We start from the raw sequence: 23,117 nt of genomic DNA, 5'->3' as shown, positions 1-23,117 counted from the left end.
CCTGATATTACTCCGCCTCAGTTATTCTGTGGTCCGTTCACATAAGTCAGATAATGTCGTATTTTCTGTTGGGAAAATCTACTCTTTCGTTGTAGGTTACATTTTTGGTGCAGATTTTGCTGCTGCCCTGAATCCGCAGCTTATCTGGCCCTCGTGGACGTACCATAATGTGTATTCGTGGTGCAATCCACAGCAGAAATCCAAGGCCGATCTTTGATTGTTTTCTGTATGTTCACAGCTCAAAGAACCGGGGGTCCATTCAATGGGACCAAAACTTTTCTTTCTCTAAATGCGAAGCACAAACCATAAAGAGTCTGTGTAATCAGTACAGTATATGACATGCAACTGAAATAAGATCTCCTGCATGTAAGTGTATCTTTGCCTATGACATTACAGAGCTTTAATATTTGGAGTCCTCTAAAAAAAAAAAGTTCCTGTAATATGAATCTCCTGGATCCCACAGGGAATATGCTGCTCTTTGATTTATTGGCGGCATTCAGACTACACATTATTGGTCTGCTGTCCTGCTCTCTCTCCAGGGCTTTCTAAAATCCCAGCCTGATAAAAATATATTCCCCCACATGTTCCACCAAACCTAAGGTTTGTGTGTGTCTGTGTGAGTCATCTGACCGCTAAAGGTGATCTATAAAAAGCTTGTTCACACACTGCATTTTTGCAGATTTTTTTTTTGCTCATCATTTTACAGAATCAGCTAACGGAATGAGGTTTCTAACATCTCCTGCACAGGTTGCTTATTTTTTCCTTGTAGATTTGAACATCAAAGTGGTTTTTGTTTTTCAAATCTGCAGCCTGTCAATCCTTTTGGTGCTTTGCAGCGTTTTTCGCCCATTCAAACGAATGGGGGGAAAAAGAAAGCAAGTACAAACTCATGAAAAATGCAGTCTTTTTCCTATCAACACTCAGAGTATTTGCAGCAAACTTTTTTGTGGCAAAAACCAATGTGTGCACATATTGTAAGGCTCTGACCACTGGGTTTCCTGTGGATTATCAGAACGATGAAACGTCATTGTTGATCACCCTGATCTCGGTTCAGTTGGGCTCGGACACCGCAGCACGGAAGAACAAGCTGCTCTTCGTGTAGACCTATTGTAGGGACTGCAGCTGAGATCCCAGGGATCGGACTCTTTCTGATCGGACATTAGTAAGTTGTACTGTGCATTGGCCTTGAACGTTGTAAACCTGTTAAATCTACTTATTTATTCAGGACTCTTTAGCAGATGCGATACTCTAAAGGAAATGTCACAATGTTTCTTATAAAAAACGTAGTGGTTTATTGGATTGTCCACCAAAAAGCATCATTGCATCAAAACCTAAAATAGGTGAAATAGTTACAAAGAGATTGTCCATATTAAAGTTTGTTCCCCATCTTTCCTGGGATCCTGAATGGTTGATTGTGTCTGTCAAAATCGTGGCTGAAAGAAGCACGTGGTTAACTCACATAGCAGCTGTGTCCATACAACCTGGTGTCAGTGTGAAGTGAGCCCCCCTTCCTGTGGATGATGTATTATATACGTCCCACATATCATGTGTTCTCTCTATATGGTGTTACCATTAACCCTGAGCTGAATGTACAGGAATAACACATGTAATGTCAGCTAAACCTTCCACGAGGCAATGTGCTCAGTACAAAAGTGAGAATAAGAATAAATCAATTACCATTAATTAATATTTAACAAAACCTAAAAAGTTTCTTTATCCTCCCTATGTGCTGCTTACATAACACCTTGTCACTTTTTTCCTAGGATTGCTGAAGATAAATTAGTTGAAAGCTACCACAGAATGGCAGAAAAAGAGGAAGATTTACATAAGTTCAGAGAGGAACTAAAACAAATGAAAATTGAGCTCTATGAATCTAGTAAATTATGTAAAAGGTGAGGATAATTGCTAAAACTGTTAGTGATTTATGTTATGCTGTCAAATCATAAGACTGTTGTCCGGAAACATAACTCTTACAGTATGTATCTCATTATTTTCCAAACCTATAATCTGATAGTTTGCTCTGCAGTGATGTGCTGTCACTCCTCCTTTGTGTATATTGTACAGCAGACAGTCCGCTGTAATGGTTGTGTTAGCAGAGAAAGCCATTCTGGCCTTTGCCTCCGCCACCGCTCCAAACCTCCAACATGCTAATACCTCCAATGTTGGGTCGCTGTTTATTTTGCAGGATCAGGAGCCGAGCCTGCGTGATACATGGCAGAATCTGTCTGTATTACCCAATCTTTTACAGCTGCATTTAAAGAGCATGGTCTGAGGGGGGCGCCACTCCACGTGCTAATCTTACATCCATATTGAGATCGCAGGGTGCTGATGGGTTGACATTGCAGCTGAAGGCCCATGTGCCTGCCATGACTGTGCTACTATAAATACCAGAAGAGACAAAAAAGCACAGTGAGGTCAAAAATACTCTGTTGTAAAAAAAATCACAGTAATAAGCAAGTGCTAGTCAAAAGATGTAAAGAAAACAGGGTATTTAGTTGATACGTTTTTTTGCAAAAAAATGTATACTAAGCTGCTCCACCAAATCGCCAAGGTTTACCCTTATAGAGCAGTCCTAACTAATGTATGCAATCCCTATCTGATGTATTTAAAACCTGATTATCTGTATAGTACCTGTATAAGCAGGGTTCAGAGAGAAAAAAATATACATGTGGACATGCAGGATGGAACAGCTTAAATGCAAATGACCCACAGAGGAGTGGTGGACTCCCCAGTCTTGTAGAAACAAGAGAACAATTATAGAACCAGAAACACATGGGCTACTTGCACATTGAACAAGTCTGTAGGAACCTGTTCACACCACCAGAAAACTTGGAAGAGACAAAAAAGCACAGTGAGGTCAAAAATACTCTGTTGTAAAAAAATCACAGTAATAAGCAAGTGCTAGTCAAAAGATGTAAAGAAAACAGGGTATTTAGTTGATACGTTTTTTTGCAAAAAACTACAAGACTGGGGAGTCCACCACTCCTCTGTGGGTCATTTGCATTTAAGCTGTTCCATCCTGCATGTCCACATGTATATTTTTTTCTCTCTGAACCCTGCTTATACAGGTACTATACAGATAATCAGGTTTTAAATACATCAGATAGGGATTGCATACATTAGTTAGGACTGCTCTATAAGGGTATACCTTGGCGATTTGGTGGAGCAGCTTAGTATACATTTTTTTGCAAAAAAACGTATCAACTAAATACCCTGTTTTCTTTACATCTTTTGACTAGCACTTGCTTATTACTGTGATTTTTTTACAACAGAGTATTTTTGACCTCACTGTGCTTTTTTGTCTCTTCAAGTTTTCTGGTGGTGTGAACAGGTTCCTACAGACTTGTTCAGTGTGCAAGTAGCCCATGTGTTTCTGGTTCTACTATAAATACCAGTCTGTGACTGTTCTTCATAGCAGACAGTAATTTTTATAGTAAACTACTGCAGTATATAAAACAAGCAAAAAAGAATTATAAGCATTTGAATAACCCGACCCCAATTTCCCCTTAATTAAAAAAAAAAAAAATTGGTAATACGTCCTTGTTTATAGTCCGATCTATCAAAATATAAAATTAATTAACCTTTGTGGTTATAGCCATAAAGAGAAAGCCAGAATTACAGTTTTTTCGGTTACCAAAAATTTGCCCAAACTTTCAGTAAGAAGCGATCAAAGTATTGCTGTCTATCCCAAAACTGTATCAATAAAACTTTCAGCTTACCAGCCGGGGATTTGAACTTCTGATCATCTCATTGCTTGTATGCTTGTACTATGTACTGCAATACCACAGTATTACAATATATAGAGAAAATCACGGGCTCCTTGGAGCTCCAGACCGTCTGGTTTTCGTGGGAGCACCGTCATGACAGGCAGAAACTCTTCAGCAGATCCCCGCCTGTTATGACAATGCTGCAGCACCCCACGATTGCATAGCGGGGAGCTAATGATTATGTGTGAAGTAGCACTTTAAATGCCGGTCTCAGAGATTGAGAGCAGCTGTAGAGCGGGCTCCAGACACTGCTGTTAGAGGCAGAGTCTCACTGTGAGTCACAGCCATTCTCCTGGCAGGAACACTGGCTCAGATTCTGAGCTTGCATCAAAGAAAGGGGTCAGACATATGCCATAATAGTACGTCATATGTAGGGAAGGGCTCAAGGAAGAATCATTTTAGCTGACTGTTCACAGGCCGTCATTGTCTGAAATTAAGTCAGTGGTAGGGTATTTTTTTGGGGGGGTTGGTGGACAAGTCAGATGAACAATCTTCCACTGAAAGAACATTCATAGAAAGATTATTAATTCTTCACCAGGTGACGTTGAGCGCCTGTAATGGTCAGTACTGAATAAAATGCGTATAGCTGCATCGGCGTAATGATTGTTCTCCATGCGATTGTTCGTTCAATAGTTGTTCGACCTCATTGCGTAAATGGCTCCGAACCTTCACATGTTCAGGACATGAACCTGCTTCAGATCTAGAGGTTCAGAAGGTCAGGTGGAAAAAGCGGCTTCTATCCAATTGATGAACTCTAAACCGCTATTGCTGGAGTTATTTAATCCCCTCTAGTCCATACATAATTCCTATAAAAGGTGGCATGTGTGTTCTGTAAACTCGCTGTGCGGCTAATGCACCTAAGGGGATTAACGCGTATGGAGCCACACACAATGATGATCCTGTTACCCAACACGTAAGCCCCTAAAGAAGATCTGTTACTTGGGACACTATAATGAAACGTCTCCTAAAATCAGATGGGACTTTCGAATGTTTCATCCAAGGTTATTTTCTTAATGCACTGAATTGTTACGTATTGGGAAGTGTCAGGAAATTGTGACCAGTCACAAAGGCCCCGAGTCATCATTTGTTTTTGGGGAAAACGGTTAAAAATAAACAAAACAAGTGGAGACGTATGAGAATAGATTTTTTAAAAGGTGCAAATTAAAAAGAAGAATTAGCTGCATATAAGAAACAGGTAAAAAAATAAAATAAAGGTGCAGCTGGAACAATGACTTGGTCCCAGTGTGTCAAAACTGAGCTAAAATTGTATTCAGGATTTTTTTTTTCTTTTTTTATACCTTTTACATTAAATAGCTGCCACCCATATCTCATTTTAGGACTGAGAAGCAAAGAAATGCAGCACTACTGAATGCTGAAGAGCTGACTCGAGCTTTCCAACAATACAAGAAGAATGTTACTGAGAAGATGGAAAAGGTAAAACCAAAGACAACAAAACATTGGTGCTTCTACATTATGGCGGTGTCTCATTAAAGATACTTATGGCACATATGTGGGGTAATTGTCTGATAGATGTATGTGTGGAACCTGAATCTGTTAGGCTGTATGCACACGTTGAGGATTTCCTGCGGATCCGCAGCGTATTTTACTGTGCAGAAACTCTGCAGATCCGCAAGTGATTTACAGTACAATGTAAATCAATGAGAAAAAAAATGCTGTGCTAATGGTGCGGAAAATTCCGTGCGGAAACGCTGCGGATTAAAAGAAGTAGCATGTCACTTCTTTTTTGCGGATCTGCAGCGTTTTTGTACCCATTCCATTATAGAAATCCGCAGGGGTAAAAAACGCAGAACAGTCGCCGAAAATCTGCACAAAAAACTCAGAAAATCCGCACCTGCGTTTTCTGCTAAGAGATGCAGAATCTGCACAAAAAATTCCTGAGGCTAATCCACAACGTGTGCACATAGCCTTAGACATTTATAGCATGGATAATGGATATATCATATATGTCTCTTGTGAGACCACTTGATATTAGTATTGCTATAACTCCTTAAACTCCTTAATAACCAGTCCTGAAAGGGATGAAATAACCAGCCAAATGTTTGTTTTTACTTTTCTTCAATTCGGCAGCCATGGCTTTTTTTTTTTTAACTGATGTTTTAGTACAAGACCCACTTGATATGCTTTTACAACAACATCAAAAGGTGTCAATGTAGATTCAGTGCAGGCTTGGACTGGCCCAAAGGAGAACTGGAGAATCCTCCAGTGGGCCACCACCATCTTATATGAGCAGTACTTGCCACTGTATACTTGAATCACTATGTACAGACACAGGCGACATCTTATTTATTTCCCAATCTACCCAAATCATTGCTATAGAAGCGTGTGATTGAGGATAGTGGCACATTTTCATGTAGCTGAAAAGTGGGGCCATGGAGTTGGTTATTGGTGGGCCCTCGGCACCCCAGTCCGACACTGGTTCAGTATCTGCGCTACCCACCGTTAAACGCTGAGCAATCGCTATGATCTTGAAGTTAGTATACAATGTGAGAATTGTGCAATTCTGAAAATAGTTTCTACAAGATGTGATTTAAAGGTAAAAAAGATTGTGCACATTGAAAGAAAGAGAGGTTATGTAATATATCATATTATTCTAATATTATTTATTTAATTTCATTATTAGTTTTTTCCCTTCAGGAGTGCAACCTCCCCAGTTTTGTGACTCCTGATTGTTGGGGAGCAGGTACTCGTGATTGATCGACAGTTGAGACCGGAGGCATTGTCGCCCGGTGCCCTCTCAATGCTGCTCCATGAAGCCTGCATCAGAAGCACAATGGGACTGAAGCTGGCCGGTTTCAGGCGCTATTCACACTCTCCAATGATCCCGGCCAGCCTCCGTTTAGTGCTTACAAGCTCAATAAGACGATAGCTTGTAAGCGCTGCACGTGCTTCACTTGGCAATGGGATGTAAACTGTAAAGAAATAATAAACTTAGGTTCCTTTTCCCCAAATTGTAAGAGTAAATTGCAAAATTACTTGTTTTTCCAAATAATTTGCAAATTTACCTATCTTAGAGAATGGAAATGACCCTTTAACCTAACTGGTATATGTCGCTCGTACATCACTAAAAGCCATATGCTGCTGTGTTTGGAATTGATTTCCTACTCCTTTATAACATTATTGACATTTTACCTTCGAGTCCAGAATGTTTTTCACGTATTTTTCATACACAATAAGAAATGTTTTGACATTGCTTCATTCTTCCTATTAAAAGATCATTGCTTTATCTCTTTTTAGGTTAAGACAGAAGGGTCTCGGATTAATCTAAATCTTCAGGAATGTGAAAGAGAACGGGCTGAATTACTGGAGAAATGTAAAAATCTGGAGAATGAACTTGAAAACATCAGGGAGCATTTAAGGTGCAGCATGCTACGTACCGATCGGCTGTAGCCGTCATCGGGTATAACATTGGAAGATTGGAGATATTTTCACTTCATTGTGAATTTGCTTTTTCCGCTTTAGAAACTTAACGTCTGAAAAAATGGCTGAAAAAGAGAAGGAGAAAAGCGTTGAGATGAAAAATCTAGAGCTGCTTTCTCTCCTGACGCAATCGAATCAGCGGGTCCTTAAGCTGGAGAGTGATCTGGAAAATAAGGAGAATGTACTGAAGGACAACAGAACTCTGCTGCATGAAAACAAAGAGTTAAAAGAACAGCTTACGAAAATGGTAAAGAATCAATGTGCTTCAGAGCCAGTGGACATCGAGCCCGGGTCACACTTAAAGGTGAGTCTTATTAGTAAATCTGAGCCTTCTCTATCTATGATACGAATGATCAAATGGAATCTGTCACCAGGTTTTTCCTACCCCATCAGAGAGCAGTATAATGTAGGGGCATTGCTATGCAATGCTATTATCACTTGTCTCTTAAAGGGGTTTTCATGCATCGGAACCCTTGAGCCTGTGCTTTGTGGTTGGCGTTTCTGTCTGCCAAGCCACAGCAGATGTACCTTTTTATCTGGGTGTTTAGCTTCTATTATCCTTGCTTCAGGCTTTTTAGGTTAAAAGTTGTTTTCGGGGGACTGGCGCTTCCAAACCCTTGGATTTATTACCTAGCTGCCCAGGGCCAACACATGAGGGGGTGGAGGGATGTGTCTGGGGCTGGTTCAATACAAAGGGTCTTGGTCCATGTGATGGGGAGGGATCCTTTGGTTCAGGGGTTAGAGGCAGGAAGTTTTAGGAAGATGGGTTTGGTATATCCTACTTTAGCTCTGATACATAAAGTCTGGGAGGCAATTAGAATGATTAGGGGTTTGGAGCACTTGACAAATTTTTCCCCGATATGGCAAAACGAGACTCTACCGGGATTTGTTAAAATAAGAGAATTTAAAAACTGGATGAGACTGGGAATACAGTGCATGGTTCAGGTGCAGGACGCGGTGCCCTTTGGAAAGTTGCAGGAGGATTATGGGCTACCGGAGGTCTGCAGATTTCAATACGGGCAGTTTCGGCATGCTTATGTTACGCAGAGCAAGACGATGAATATGGAGATTCACAAGGATATATTGATTGATTGTCTGCGCAGAGGGGGGAACAAAAGGGGTAGTGTCGGGCATTTATAGGGATCTAATGCATACTTTTATAAATAATTATCCTATGAGAGCACAGGGGAAATGGGAGGAGGAGTTGGGTAGGATAGAGGAAGATAAATTGGAAGTGATTATGGAGTATATACCCCAATTATCGCTGAGTGAGCCGGGCAGACTCTCGCAGATATATGTACTCCATAGAGTATACAGGACTCCTGAATGGCTTTATAGAGCGGGTCTGAGATAGACTTCTGAGTGTCCTCGGTGCCGGGGGGCTGGAATTCTCCATATGTTATAGCAATGTCCAAATCTGAAGCCATATTGGACAGTGGTGCTTAATGCCATTGGGGGAGCGTATGGTTGTAGGATTGAGAGGGATCCTGTGGTGTGTATACTGGGATATGTGGTGGAGGTCCAGGTACATACAGTTATATGAAAAAGTTTGGGCACCCCTATTAATCTTAAGCTTAATGTTTTATAAAAATTGTTTTTTTTTGCAACAGCTATTTCAGTTTCATATATCTAATAACTGTTGGACACAGTAATGTTTCTGCCTTGAAATGAGCTTTATTGTACTAACAGAAAATGTGCAATCTGCATTCAAACAAAATTTGACAGGTGCATAAGTATGGGCACCTCACCAGAAAAGTGACATTAATATTTAGTAGATCCTCCTTTTGCAAAAATAACAGCCTGTAGTCGCTTCCTGTAGCTTTTAATGAGTTCCTGGATCCTGGATGAAGGTATTTTTGACCATTCCTCTTTACAAAACAATTCCAGTTCAGTTAAGTTTGATGGTCGCCGAGCATGGACAGCCCTCTTCAAATGATCCCACAGATGTTCAATGATATTCAGGTCTGGGGACTGGGATGGCCATTCCAGACCAGTGTAATTGTTCCTCTGCATGAATGCCTGAGTAGATTTGGAGCAGTGTTTTGGATCATTGTCTTGCTCAAAGATCCATCCCCTGCGTAACTTCAACTTTGTCACTGATTCATGAACATTATTGTCAAGAATCTGCTGATACTGCGAGGAATCCATGCGTCCCTCAACTTTAACAAGATTCCCGGTGCCGGCATTGGCCACACAGCCCCAAAGCATGATGGAACCTCCACCAAATTTTCCTGTGGGTAGCAAGTGTTTTTCTTGGAATGCTGTGTTTTTTGGCCGCCATGCATAACGCCTTTTTGTATGACCAAACAACTCAATCTTGGTTTCATCAGTCCACAGGACCTTCTTCCAAAAAGAAATTGACTTCTCCAAATGTGCTTTTGCATACCTCAGCCGACTCTGTTTGTGGCGTGCTTGCAGAAACGGCTTCTTTCGCATCACTCTCCCATACAGCTTCTCCTTGTGCAAAGTGTGTTGTATAGTTGACCGATGCACAGTGACACCATCTGCAGCAAGTTGATGCTGCAGCTCTCTGGAGGTGGTCTGAGGATTGTCCTTGACTGATCTCACTATGCTTCTTCTCTGCCTTTCTGATGTTTTTCTTGGCCTGCCACTTCTGGCCTTAACAAGAACTGTACCTGTGTTCTTCCATTTCCTTACTATGTTCCTCACAGTGGAAATTGACAGGTTAAATCTCTGAGACAGTTTTTTGTATCCTTCCCCTGAACAACTATGTTGAATAATCTTTGTTTTCAGATCATTTGACAGTTGTTTTGAGGAGCCCATGATGCCACTCTTCAGAGGAGATTCAAACAGGAGAACAACTTGCAAGTGGCCACTTTAAGTAGCTTTTCTCATGATTGCATACACCTGGCTATGAAGTTCAACGCTCAATGAGGTTACAAAACAAAAAAAGTGCTTTAGTAAGTCAGTAAAAAGTGGGTAGGAGTATTTAAAACAAGAAAATGATGAGGGTGCCCATACTTATGCACCTGTCAAATTTTGTTTGAATGCAGATTGCACATTTTCTGTTAGTACAATAAACCTCATTTCAAGGCAGAAACATTACTGTGTCCAACAGTTATTAGATATATGAAACTGAAATAGCTGTAGATTACTATATATTATGCGGAAACTAATCGCCAGATACTGGATAAATGAAGATCCGCCGACGTTGAGAGAATTTTTCACAGTCTGACTCTAGTGTGAATATGGAAAAAAAAACATTTATATTAAGAGAAAAGGCATAAGAACATTTGAGACACTATGGACACCTTGGGTGGAGAGAAGATGACCCTGAACTTAGGTTACACCATGCATCATTTGCTGCTTTTGTATGTGATGAGGGGAGGGAGGGAATTTCTGAAACTAATGACCATTGTTAATGTTGTTCTCATTGCGATTTTTGTTTTACTGCTTTGTACCTTGAATTTGGTTAAATAAAAATTTATCTGATTAAAAAAAAAAAAAAAAAAATAGAAGTTTTCATTTACTTACGGTATTTGCCTGCCCTACCACTTTTCGGGTACGACTATATATATATATATATATATATATATATATATATATATATATATATATATATATATATATATATATATATTCATATTCCTCCTGCTGGTATTTCCTGCTGGTGATAGTCTCATTTGGATGTCCAGCCATACTGCTGTAGTTGAATCCTGTCCGTGAAATACCAGCTAGGGTCTGTCTCTGTTTTTATGTTCTTTACCCTGCACCTATCTTCTGTTTCTTTTTAGGACTTTCCCTTCTGCAGGTAATTTACACTCTGATGAGCACCAGGTCTGTGATCTTACATGGATATTGGGACTATAAAACTTTCACACCACTAAACTTAAACTAATTAGGCATTCACTCTCTAAAATCAGTTTTTGTTTATTTAAATCTATATTTGTTATGTCATGTCTTTGCTCTTCTTGTGTATATATTTGTGTTTCTTCAGATACTTTCTTATACCATGGCTGATGTAGAGACCTAAGAAGTCTTGAAAGCTTGCTTTGTAACAACATATATTTTATTTTTGTTAGCCATTAAAAGGTGTCAGAACTACAAGATTATCCTTTTGTTTTTCCCAATGAGAGCAATCCTCTTCCCTCATGTATACACACAGGACCGCTTATTCTGAAAAGTTACTTGAACGCACCATTACAATCTGAAGATACATTTTATATGTTACAGGACGAATTTTTACATATTGAACATCTAAGAAATCCACCGTCAGAAAACTTAAAAAATGTAGAGCCTGATGACTGCAGATTGCTCATCACAGCACTGAGGTCTGTACATATGGATGTGTACGTCTGTTGAGCTTACTGTGGTTGAATTATTCAGATATTTATCTACTCGTTTTTTTTTTTGTTTTTTTTAGGGCCCAATTATCAAAGAAAGAAGCTGAAAATCAAGAACTTCACGCTAAATTTCTTAGTGCAATAAATAGTCACACACTGGACACCGAACCAGTAAAATTAACTTTAGAACAGTCAGGTAAGTGCAGGATTTGAACAAAAGGTAATTTTTTTTTTTTCTTCCAGAATCGGTGCCATTCTTGTCATTGGGCAATGGCTGGTATTTCCTATTATGAGAATTTGGTTTAACTCCTTAACAACCTGAGACTTACATTTTCATCACAGGTTGAAGCGGTGTGTATGGAGCAGGCTCAGAAGTTGAGCCTGCTTCATGCCGGGTAGATGCCTCAGTTACATAGCCGACAGCTGCCTGTAACTGCAGTGACCTGAGCACTCTCCAATCGCTGCTGTTAACCATTTAGATGAGTCACTGACAGCGGGATTTAAATGGCATGATTGCTAATGCACTGGTGCACCATCTCCGATCAGTTCAACTACGATGCAGCCCCGACAAAAATAAAAAAGTATACATATAGAACATATTTGGTGTTTTTATGATACTTTGAGAGAAAGGTTCAGCATTTTTATAATATGTATTCTCTAATGTCTGACTTTTGAATTGCACTAACAGGATAGGAAAAAAGCTAAATGCCCTTTCCTGTTACAGTTGATCCCATCACAATCCTTTTATTTTTCATATTTACCAATTTTTCTAATATTCTGTAGTGAGTATAATTTTGATTACTTCCTTGGCTGTGTGATAAAATTCAATTTACATTGCAGAAGTAGAAAAATTCCAGCATCTGGAGTCAGTGAGCAAACAGTTACAAGAAGAGAATGAAAGACTGCATGACACAGTGAAGGAATTGAAGCGAAAACTCAGTAAAGCGCAAGCTGACACGGCAAACACCAAGGTCTCCATGGCTCAGAGAACCCGCCAATTCCAGCTCATCCAGGACGAGTTATTGGAGAAAGCTTCAAAAACAACCAAGCTTCAACAGGAAGTGCGTGCAGATATGGAAAATGTGTGTTGTCGTGTTACACTCCGCAGTCTGCCACCTCTGGGTGCTTGTGTAACCATTAGTAGTGCAGAAGGTTGCTTGCATCTTCCTTGCCATTGCATTATAGATTGTCAACCTATTTTTCTGATCCATTGTTGAAGGGGTTGTCAACTACTATTACATTGGTGATAACAGATCTCTGGGATTTCTAGCACCTGACCCACCACCCTGATCAGCTGTTAGTAGCTTCAACAGCTGTCCCAATATAAGCTGTGCACCTCCGTTGCAGAAAGTATTTTGTAGCCGCTCACAGGTCCTACAGATCAGCTCCGTACACTGTTTAGTAGCCGCTACCAGGTACTCTTGATAAGCTCCATTCAGTATTTAGTAGCCGTTCCCAGATCAGCTCCGTACACGGTTTAGTAGCCGCTCCCATGTACTGCAGAATTCCATTGATCTGATATTAAAGTTGTCATCTGTATCATTGTAGTGGAAAAACATTTAGACATTTCCCATTACACCACTCAAGTGTTGCTTTAGCAGTATGGTTTGGGTCATTGTCTTGTTGGAAGGTGAGCCTCCGTCCCAGTCTCAAATCGCTGTCAGACTGAAATGGGTTTTGCTCAAGAATATCCCTGTGTTTTGCAACATCCATTTTCCCCCTAGACTCGGACCATTTTCCCTGTTCCCCCTGCCAAAAATGATCACCAGAGCATGATGCTCCCACCACCATGTTTCACTGTGGTGATGGTGTTCTTCGGGTGATGAGCTGTGTTGGTTTGGTGCCAGTCATAGCGTTTACCTTGGTGGTCAAAAAGTGCAGTTTTGGTCTCCTATGATCACAGTGGTGTAAAGCCGCTCACCGCCGTACTTCGGAGAATCAGATAAGCAGTTCTGCAGTCATGGATCGCGCTTTTTTTATCCTGCAGTCTGATGGAATGACAGGAGAACTTTACCTGACTGACTGCGCTGTGAAAGATAAAACGTTTGGTAGAGAAGCGATAAAGCTATCTGGTTGTTTTTGAGAGGTTGGCCAAAGCTCTTTAGTTCCAAAATAAATCCTAATACTTCAGCACACATTACAATTTGGACAATTTTATTCGTCCAACATTGTGGAAACTGTTGGGAAAAGGCCCTATTCTGTTCCCTATGACTGTGTCCCAGTCCACAAAGCAAAGTGTGTAAATGCATGATTGGTGGAGTTTGGTGTGGAAGGACGTGACCAGCTGTCCAGATCGCTGTCCTCAAATCTGTCCATCATCTTAGAGGTGAACAAGAATGGAAATTGTGATCCTGACCTCTCCTCCATAATCAGTATCTGACATTACAAATGGTTTTCAGGATAAATGGACACAAATTCCCACAGACGCCTCCAAAATATTGTGTAAAATCCTTCCCAGAAGAGCAGGAGCCGTTATCGCTGCAAATGGACCAACTCCATATTGATGTCAATAGATTTAGAATGCGAGGCCAGAAAAGCTCCTGCAGGAGTAATATATGGGTGCACCAATACTTTTGTTTACCTAGTGTATGCCCCGTTATAGTACTTTCATATCACCTTTTACATATAGGATGCAACGTTTCAGAATCTCTACAGAAATAGTGCGATTCTTTATACCAATGTTATTGACAGGTGACAAAGAAATCTCTGAAGATTGGCTCTCTCCAGAAGTTACTAGAAGAGAAGACCGAGGCTTACTCGTGTGCAGCAGCTAGGAACGCCAAGCTGGAAGAGGAAATAATGGTAATTTATGTAAATTAAGTCTTGTAAAATTGAAGAGGAAATCGGGAATGTAAAAAAAATCCCTAATTGTGTGCCTTCAGGAGCTCTAACTGCTGGTAATTTGACACAGAAACATAATTTAATCCTATAATAACAGGGGTTACTCACAGTATTGATCACTCTTAGGGTGCAGTCAGACGGCCATATAACACTGACCATGATCGAATGGCAATGCTCGGACTGGCTGGCGGCTCTCCTGACCCAAGCATGACGGCATGCATTTCTATGGGAGCGGTCACACTCAGGCCAGGAGAGCCGCCGGCCAGTCCGAGCATTAGACTGAGTAGAGTGGTGGTGCACATGTGTGAACGCTGCTCCTATCAGAGAACAAGGACCTCTGTGTGGTCCCACCGGCCAGTCCGAGCATTAGACTGAGTAGAGTGGTGGTGCACATGTGTGAACGCTGCTCCAATCAGAGAGCAAGGACCTCTGTGTGGTCCCACCGGCCAGTCCGAGCATTAGACTGAGTAGAGTGGTGGTGCACATGTGTGAACGCTGCTCCAATCAGAGAGCAAGGGCCTCTGTGTGGTCCCACCGGCCAGTCCGAGCATTAGACTGAGTAGAGTGGTGGTGCACATGTGTGAACGCTGCTCCTATCAGAGAACAAGGACCTCTGTGTGGTCCCACCGGCCAGTCCGAGCATTAGACTGAGTAGAGTGGTGGTGCACATGTGTGAACGCTGCTCCTATCAGAGAACAAGGACCTCTGTGTGGTCCGAGTAGTTGGTCCTCCACAACCATACATTTATCATCTGTCCTGTTGTGGGTAGGTGATACATTTTGTTCATTGGGCAAGTTCCTTCAATGAAATGTGCTAACCAATTTTAGCATTAGGTGGTGACAGTCCGGCTAGGGGCCATGTGTTGGGAACTCTTTTGAGAACTAGAAGCTACAAATGTGCTGGTAGAAAGAAATATATGAGTCTAACATCAATGGTGCTTAGGTTGTCTCTTTTCGCCCCATAATGAGCCTAATCAATACTAGCCCTGGTATATGGATAGCACCGTGTAATGTATTATCTTTTCCAGGATTACAAAGCTCGGATATGTCACATGGAGGAAAACATTACTAAAGAACACCAAGAAGTTCTCTTGGCATTTGAAAAATCAAAAAATATGCATCTTGATCAGCACAATGAACTCCTGAAACAGATGGAACATGTAAGATAAATTACAATGTATTGTCAAAGTTAGGGGTAAACATTTTAAGAAGTTAGGAGAGTAAAAATTGCCTGACACTATCAAATAAAGCACTTATTCTATCAGCTCCCACCAATTATTTGCTCATGTGTGCTGCAATTTTCGGAGCTTCCATACAAAATAGAAAGAGCCATCTATTCTCAGTAGCTCCCAATGAGACCCCGTTCTCTAAGATGCAAGTTCAAATGAATAAAGGGTGGATCTGCAATACCGGCCGCAACCACTATCATTTTGATGGAGCTGCTGAGTTTTGACATTATCCAAGAACTTCTGTCCACGGCCAGTAACAGCTGATCAGTGGGGGTACCAGTGGTCGCATCCCCACCGATGAGATATTGATGGCCATCAACTGAAAAGTGGTGGCCAGCCTCTTTAATGACCTCGGCAGTGTGCATATGGCCGTAATCATGCTGCATAATAAATTTGGAGCCACACACCACCCTAATGGTATTGCATAATAGATGAATATAGTATACTAGATGGTGGCCCGATTCGAATGCATCGGGTATTCTAGAACATGTATGTAGTTTATTTATGAAGATTTTAGAATAATACAATGAATACACAGAATTCATCTGGCCGGGCGCAACCAATTAGCAAAGCCTGGTTCAAATCCCATGCCAATTCGCGGCCGGAGTGCGTCTGTCGCTGATTGTTAGTGGCCAGCCACGTAGTATATAGCACAGCCACGTAGTATATAACACAGCTCATGTAGTATATAACAGCCCACACAGTATATAACACAGCCCACTAGTGTAGAACACAGCCCACATAGTATATAGCACAGCCACGTAGTATATAATGCAGCCACGTAGTATATTACACAGCCCACGTAGTATATAACAGCCCACACAGTATATAACAGCCGCCCACTAGTGTATAACACAGCCCACATAGTATATAGCAGCCACGTAGTATAAAACACAGCCACGTAGTATATTACACAGCACACGTATATAACAGCCCACACACTATATAACACAGCCCACGTAGTATATTGCACAGTCCACGTAGTATATTACACAGCCCACGTAGTATATAGCACAGCCACGTAGTCCCACATAGTATATAGCACAGCCACGTAGTATATTGCACAGCCGACGCAGTATATAACACAGCCCATGCAGTATATAGCACAGCCCACGCAGTATATTACAGCCACATAATATATTACACAGCCCACGTAGTATATAGCACAGCGACGTAGTATATAACAGCCCATGCAGTATATAACCCAGCCCATGTGGTCCCACGTAGTATATTGCACAGCCAAGTAGTATTTTGCACAGTCCACCTAGTATATAGCACAGCCAGTATATTGCAGAGCTGACGCAGTATATTGCAGAGCCGACGCAGTATATAGCACAGCCCACGCAGTATATTACACAGCCATGTAGTATATTACACAGCCCACGTAGTATATAGCACAGCCACGTATTATATTGCACAGCTGACGTAGTATATAACACAGCCCATGCAGTATATAACACTGCCCACGTAGTATATAACCATATCCCTGTTAAAAAAAAAAAAAAAAAAGAATTAAAATAAAAAAAATAGTTGTATACTCACCCTCCGACAGCCCCCGGATCCAGCCTAGGCCTTTCTTCTCCTCGCGCCGCTCCGGTCCCAAGCGGCAATAAAACGTGATGATGTAGCGGTCTCGCGAGATCGCTACGTCATCTCTGGTCATTGCTGCTTGGGACCGGAGCGGGAAAGGCCTGGGCTAGATCCGGGGGCCGTCGGAGGGTGAGTATATGATTTTTTAAAATTATTTTTAACATTATATGTTTTTACTATTGATGTTGCATAGGCAGCATCAATAGTAAAAAGTTGGTAACACAGAGGGTTAATGGCAGCGTTAACGGACTGCCTTACACCTGTCCGGTTAACACGCTATGTGGGCGCTGACTGGGGGGGGGGGCAGTAGGGAGGGGGCACTGACTGCAGGGAAGGAGGGAGGGGCCAATTCGCGGCCGGACTGTGCCCGTCGCGGGATTTCCGTGACAGACAGACAGACAAACAGACGGAAGTGACCCTTAGACAATTATATAGTAGATAGCATGGCATCCGTTTCTGCCTACCCTTGCTTCTGCAGAAGCTTCTGGCGTCTTATGTTTCTCGGTGGCTTCATTGGGGGACACAGGAGACTGAGTGTACAATACTGCCGCCAGGAGCTGACAGTAACATAAAAGTTGCCTCCTCTTCAGCAGGCCTTCTGCTAATTATTGCAGATTTCTTGTGTGCTAGGCTTTACAGTAAACCAGTAACTCTGTACCATGGGTAATTCAGTCTAATCTTCAATTATTTCCTATTTCAACCCCAAAAGCTCAATTGTCATCTGGAGATGAAGACCTTGGAAGTGACTGAACGAGAATCTACCATCCATTCACTCCAAGAAGACGCAGCATCAAAGCAACAGCAGCTGGAGTCCCTGGATAACAAGCTGATGGAAACAAAGAAGGTATAGTCCCTATTCTTATTTTATATTTATTTATATCTCGCAGATCTAGAATTCTTACACTTTGTCTCAGGCTGCTCTCCACTGACCATATGAAAGCTGAAAAGTTACGTATACAAAAAGTTTTAACGTTGTATGTTCGAGGAGTGGAACCGACACCGATTATACATTTATGACCTATACTCGCCATTTGCCATAAATGTATCAGACCGTAATACTGTAAGTGTTGTTGCGGTCCTTGGGAGTTGTTCAGTCTAACGGTGTGGCCGCCGTTTGTGCGTCCTGGTCTGGAGAACGGTTCTTTTAACCTTGTTGGTTATGTTTTATTTACTCTTCCATCTTGCTCTAATAATCCAGGGAATGTCCCATTTAAATTATTTCTAATAATGCTGAATTAGAGGAATTTTAGTGTATATTGAATAGATCCAGTTCTGGTTCTTGTGGCAGTAACTGTTCCTGGCATTGGGTCAGTTTAAAGTATTTTCATTTGCATTTTTTTTTGTCTCTTTTAATCATGTTTTATGTATAGGAACTTGAGCGTCACAGAAAAGGTGCAGCTGGCAGAATAAAAGTACTTGAGAACCAATTGGAGATTGAAGCTCTGAAGGTGTGTGCCATAGAACATAGATGTATACATGTGCACTGCGTGACTTGCTGCTCCTTGTGGAACACTAACGTTACAGCAAGCTTACTCCATGTTGTGTTTTGTCTTTGTTTGTTTTTGTTTTTTTTTCAATTTAATTTCCAGGTTAAACAGCTGGAATCCGCTTTATCAGTTTGTAAAGAAGAACTGGGAATATATTTACAGAAACTGGAAGATAACAGAGAAAGTTTTGAAAATCAGACAAAGAAAAGGTCAGAAGAGGTGAGGATCATAAAATGATTGACAGCTTGGAGATCAACAATTGCTGCCATTTAAACATTGACAGCAGCATTGAAATGACTGGGTTGCAGTCATGACTAGCAGCTTTGGGATAAGCACTTTAAAGTATAGTTTCTCTGAAACCCTCCAGTGCATACTTGCAATCGTGCAGCCAGGTTCTGATTCATGCTGCCCACAGTTTGGGCAGTGTGATTCAGGTGACATGTCCCATTTAACTATATTTTCAATACTGTAGTATATGGTATAAGCAATCGGATGAATAAAGGCTGAACTCCCCTAGGGAGACTAAAACATGTAAAAAAAAAAAAAAAGTTGTATAAAAAAAAAACACACAAAAAAAAACAACAAATATAAAAGTTTAAAGCAGGGCTGTGGAGTCGGTAAGCCAAAACTCCGACTCCTCAATTTCCATAACTCCCAACTCCACCAATATGGGCTCCAGTTTAAAGCGCCCATTTTCACAACAACAAAAAAATTGCATCGTGTCCACAAAAGTCTGATCTATTAAAATATAGAATTATTTAAACTTTACATTAAATGCTCAAACTAAACTCTGTCAAAATTTTCACAATTCCTCCCCTATCAAAACAATGCAATCAAAATGTTACATCTACCCAAATATTATATCAATAAAAAATATCATTTTGGCACACAAATCCATCGACTGAAAAATAAAAAATGTTCTGGGTCTCAGAAAATGAGGACACAAACATTTTTTTTTCTTTTTAAGTTAATTCTTAATCATTTATTTTTTTTTTACAACTATGAAAATGGTTAAAAAAATAAATAAATAAATAATGCTTATAAGTTTGGTGTTACCATAATCTTACTGACTTGAAGTATCGTATTGCCAGGCAAATGTGAAAGGGTCTTCAATGCTTGCACAAGCATTGGGGGGTGTCTTACAATAGCTGATCAGCAGGCGTGTCAAGAGTTGTACTCCGCACCAATCCGATATTGATGGCCTATCCCAGGACTAGGTCATCAGTGTCAGGTCGGTCATTGTAATCGTACCAGTGGTGATGGTGAGATGAAGTGCCAGTCTATTATAAGGCCCAGTGATGACTTACAACCCAGTGATTTCTCAGCCATTACTATCTTCTTAGACTCCCTATTAATATTCCCATTCTGCATAGCGAAATAAGCATTAGTGAGATAAGCGGCTGCCAAATATCTCCCATGGTTTTGCAATAAGGAAAATATGTCCTAAATCCAGAAAAAAATAAGCAACAGCATTATGTAAATTAGAAAGCAAATGTGTTTTGTGCTGATCTTTGTATATTTGAGTATTTCGGGCATGCCTAAGATGAACAGTGTGGCGTTTTCTCCTACGCCTCATTGGGGGACACAGGACCATGGGTGTTATGCTGCTGCCACTAGGAGGACACTAAGCAAACAGAAAGATTAACTCCTCCTCTGCAGTATACACCCCTTCACTGGATACAATTTCAACCAGTTCTTGCTTAGTGTCTGTAGGAGGCACTTGGGTCTGTTTTCAGACCCCAACTTTCTTATTTTAATTTTTATTTTTCTGTAAATTTTTATTTTTTATTCAACGGAGTGAAGGGGGCGACGGATCCTTTTTTATGGGACCCGCTCTCCCCCGAACCAGCAACAGGCGAGCACGGCGAGTATACCTCCCCGTCCCTCTCCTGCGACGTATGGCGCACGAAAAGCTTGCGCCGGGGCAACGGTTCCTATACGGTCCCGATTTAAACCCCCCCCCCCACCTGCAATAGAGCATTGTGCTCTGGAGAAAATGCAGCCGGAGGGGAAGATGTGCCGCACAAACCCCTCTGATCAGACGAGGATGCTTCAGGGGCCTCTCCATCCCCATCCAGGGTGCATGGATTGAGTTCACACCCTCACAGACTGCAGATGTGAGAACCGGGGAGCACCGCGGCTGTAAGTACATTCCCCCCTGCTCCCCCGTGTGCGGCAGTTATGCGGTCCGGGTCCCTGGGGAGAGGCGCCGCCGACCGGGGGTCGGCGGTGCTGGGCGGAGGTTCAGAAAGCTCCGTCGCGGCCGCACATCGCCGGCAGGCCCCAAAAATTTAGTCCCCGGCTTCTTCAGCCGGAGTAGGCCGCAGTGGGAAAAATCCCTCCCACGGCCGTAGCTCCGCCCCCTACACCGGCGCTTCTCGCCTGGGACGAGAAGCGCCCTCCAAATCTCGGGGGCCATATTTCCACATCTCTCTGCACGGAGCCCACGCTTCTACAGCGCTCCAGGACCGCCATATCTCTCCCTGGGGACACAGTCTGGACCGTGGGTAAGCTGCTTCAAGAAGGCTTAACCCCTTCCCGGCATATACTGCCCGCTCTGTCTCCAAAGGCACTATGTCACAATCCAAGGAGACTAAAAAGGGTAACAAGAAGCACACAGTGTTTTTCACTGTATGTGCCACTTGCAATACGGCCCTGCCCCGTGCCTACAGTAGCCCACTGTGTGCGGATTGTGCCTCGCCCTCTGTGCAGCCGCCTCTTGCCGCCGCCGCTACTGTCGCCGATGCCGCAGCCGTCGACCCTGTAGAGCCTAGTCCCCCTGAGTGGGCAGCCTCTCTGTCACGATCTGTGGCTTCCCTAGCCAGGGCAATTGACTCCCTCCGGGGCCCCTCTCCAGGTCGGACCGCGGAGGATTCAGACGACGGTATGGATCCGTCTACCAGCAGGGGGCGTACCCGGTCACTTTCCACCCGGGGCTCTAGAAAACGTGTTCACGTTTCATCCCCTGACCATGAGCTAGCGGGCCCTTCAGTGCCTGCAAGCTCTGCTTCCCGGTCCCCTTCCCCAACCTCTGATAACTCTGAATATGAGTCCGTCATTTCCTACGTTCAGGACTCCCCCTCCTCCCAAGTCTCTCGACTCTCTCATCGAGGCGGTCAACCAGACCCTGAAGGTGACTGAGGACTCCGTATCGGAACCCGAACACGTGGTGTCTTTCAAAAGGACTAAACGTGTTCAAAAGGTTTTTGTCACTCACCCTCACTTTAAGGAGATTGTACAAAAACATAGGGATCGCCCAGATAAACGTTTCATGGGACAAAAGTCCATTGAGGCAAAATACCCTTTTTCTCGGGAATTAATCAAGGACTGGCTGCAGTCTCCCTCAGTGGACCCTGCTGTGTCACACCTCGCGTCCAAGACCATCCTGTCTCTTTCGGACGGTTCCTCCGTTAAGAACCCCTCCGATCGCCAGATTGATTATCTGGCTCGTTCCGCCTTCGAGGCCACAGGAGCGTCTCTCTTTCCATCCTTCGCCGCCTCTTGGGTGGCGAAGGCTATGGTCTCCTGGACCGAGACTCTTTCCTCTACCATCCAAGCCAGTGACTTACCTCCAGAAGCCAGCATCCTGGTTAACCAGATAGCACAGGCCGGAGACTTCATAGTCAACGCCTCTATGGACGCAGCCAATTGCGCTGCACAGGCAGCCGCCAATGCAATCTCCATCAGGAGAGCCCTGTGGCTCAGGGATTGGCGAGCAGATTCGGCTTCCAAGCGTTCTCTAACAGCCCTGCCTTACCAGGCTGGTCGGTTATTTGGAGAAAAATTGGACCAAATGTTCTCGGATGCTACCGGAGGGAAAAATAAATTTCTCCCCCAGCAAAAACCTACCCGGCCCTTTCGGTACCAGCAGCAACCTCCATTTCGGCCTTTTCGGCCCAATGCCAACTGGTCTTCTACATCCTCTACCTCCGCATCAGGACGAGGTTCGCGCGGTGGCCGAGGCACCCAGGTCTCTTACAGACCTAATCGTAACTGGAGACCCAGGCCTAAACCACCCGGGTCTAAGGGATCCACATCCCATGGATCCTCCGCCCAATGACTCCTTGCAACATCCGGTGGGCACCAACAAAGTAGGCGGACGCCTGCTCTTGTTCCGCCAAGCCTGGCTCTCAGTCGTTTCCGACGAGTGGGTCAGAGAACTGGTGTCCACCGGATACAAAATGGAATTTTCCTCCCCCCCCCCCCCCCCCCTCCTACGCGCTTCTTCCAGTCTTGCCCTCAAAGGTCAAAGACCACTGCGTTTCTCCAGGCAATACGGGCACTACAAAGGGAACGAGTCATCATTCCGGTCCCCCTAGAACAAAGATTCAAGGGTTTCTATTCGAATCTATTCGTGGTCCCAAAGAAGGACGGATCACTACGTCCGATACTAGACCTGAAGCTACTAAACAGATTCGTAAAAATCCGACACTTCAGGATGGAGTCCCTCCGTTCTGTGGTC

The 23,117-nt window shown here is 42.8% G+C and overlaps 1 protein-coding gene across 5 annotated transcripts in view; it reads left to right on the top strand.

Moving 5' to 3' along the window:
* CCDC18 (coiled-coil domain containing 18) overlaps positions 1-23,117 on the top strand; it is a 59,702-nt gene that overhangs the window by 7,085 nt on the left and 29,500 nt on the right. For all 5 annotated transcript variants that reach the window (XM_077278699.1, XM_077278698.1, XM_077278696.1 and 2 more), the window contains 12 exons: positions 1,764-1,892; positions 5,105-5,201; positions 7,023-7,144; positions 7,248-7,509; positions 11,400-11,497; positions 11,590-11,705; positions 12,350-12,570; positions 14,201-14,311; positions 15,378-15,509; positions 17,878-18,012; positions 18,539-18,616; positions 18,758-18,874. In XM_077278699.1, coding sequence (XP_077134814.1) covers positions 1,764-1,892; positions 5,105-5,201; positions 7,023-7,144; positions 7,248-7,509; positions 11,400-11,497; positions 11,590-11,705; positions 12,350-12,570; positions 14,201-14,311; positions 15,378-15,509; positions 17,878-18,012; positions 18,539-18,616; positions 18,758-18,874 — 1,618 coding nt within the window. The remainder of the gene's footprint in view (positions 1-1,763; positions 1,893-5,104; positions 5,202-7,022; positions 7,145-7,247; positions 7,510-11,399; positions 11,498-11,589; positions 11,706-12,349; positions 12,571-14,200; positions 14,312-15,377; positions 15,510-17,877; positions 18,013-18,538; positions 18,617-18,757; positions 18,875-23,117) is intronic.

The sequence above is a fragment of the Ranitomeya variabilis genome, chromosome 8 (assembly GCF_051348905.1).
Source record: "Ranitomeya variabilis isolate aRanVar5 chromosome 8, aRanVar5.hap1, whole genome shotgun sequence".
Taxonomy (NCBI): Eukaryota; Metazoa; Chordata; class Amphibia; order Anura; family Dendrobatidae; genus Ranitomeya; species Ranitomeya variabilis.
Note: the sequence above shows the minus strand (reverse complement) of the source record. Positions and strands in the feature narration are given on the sequence as shown.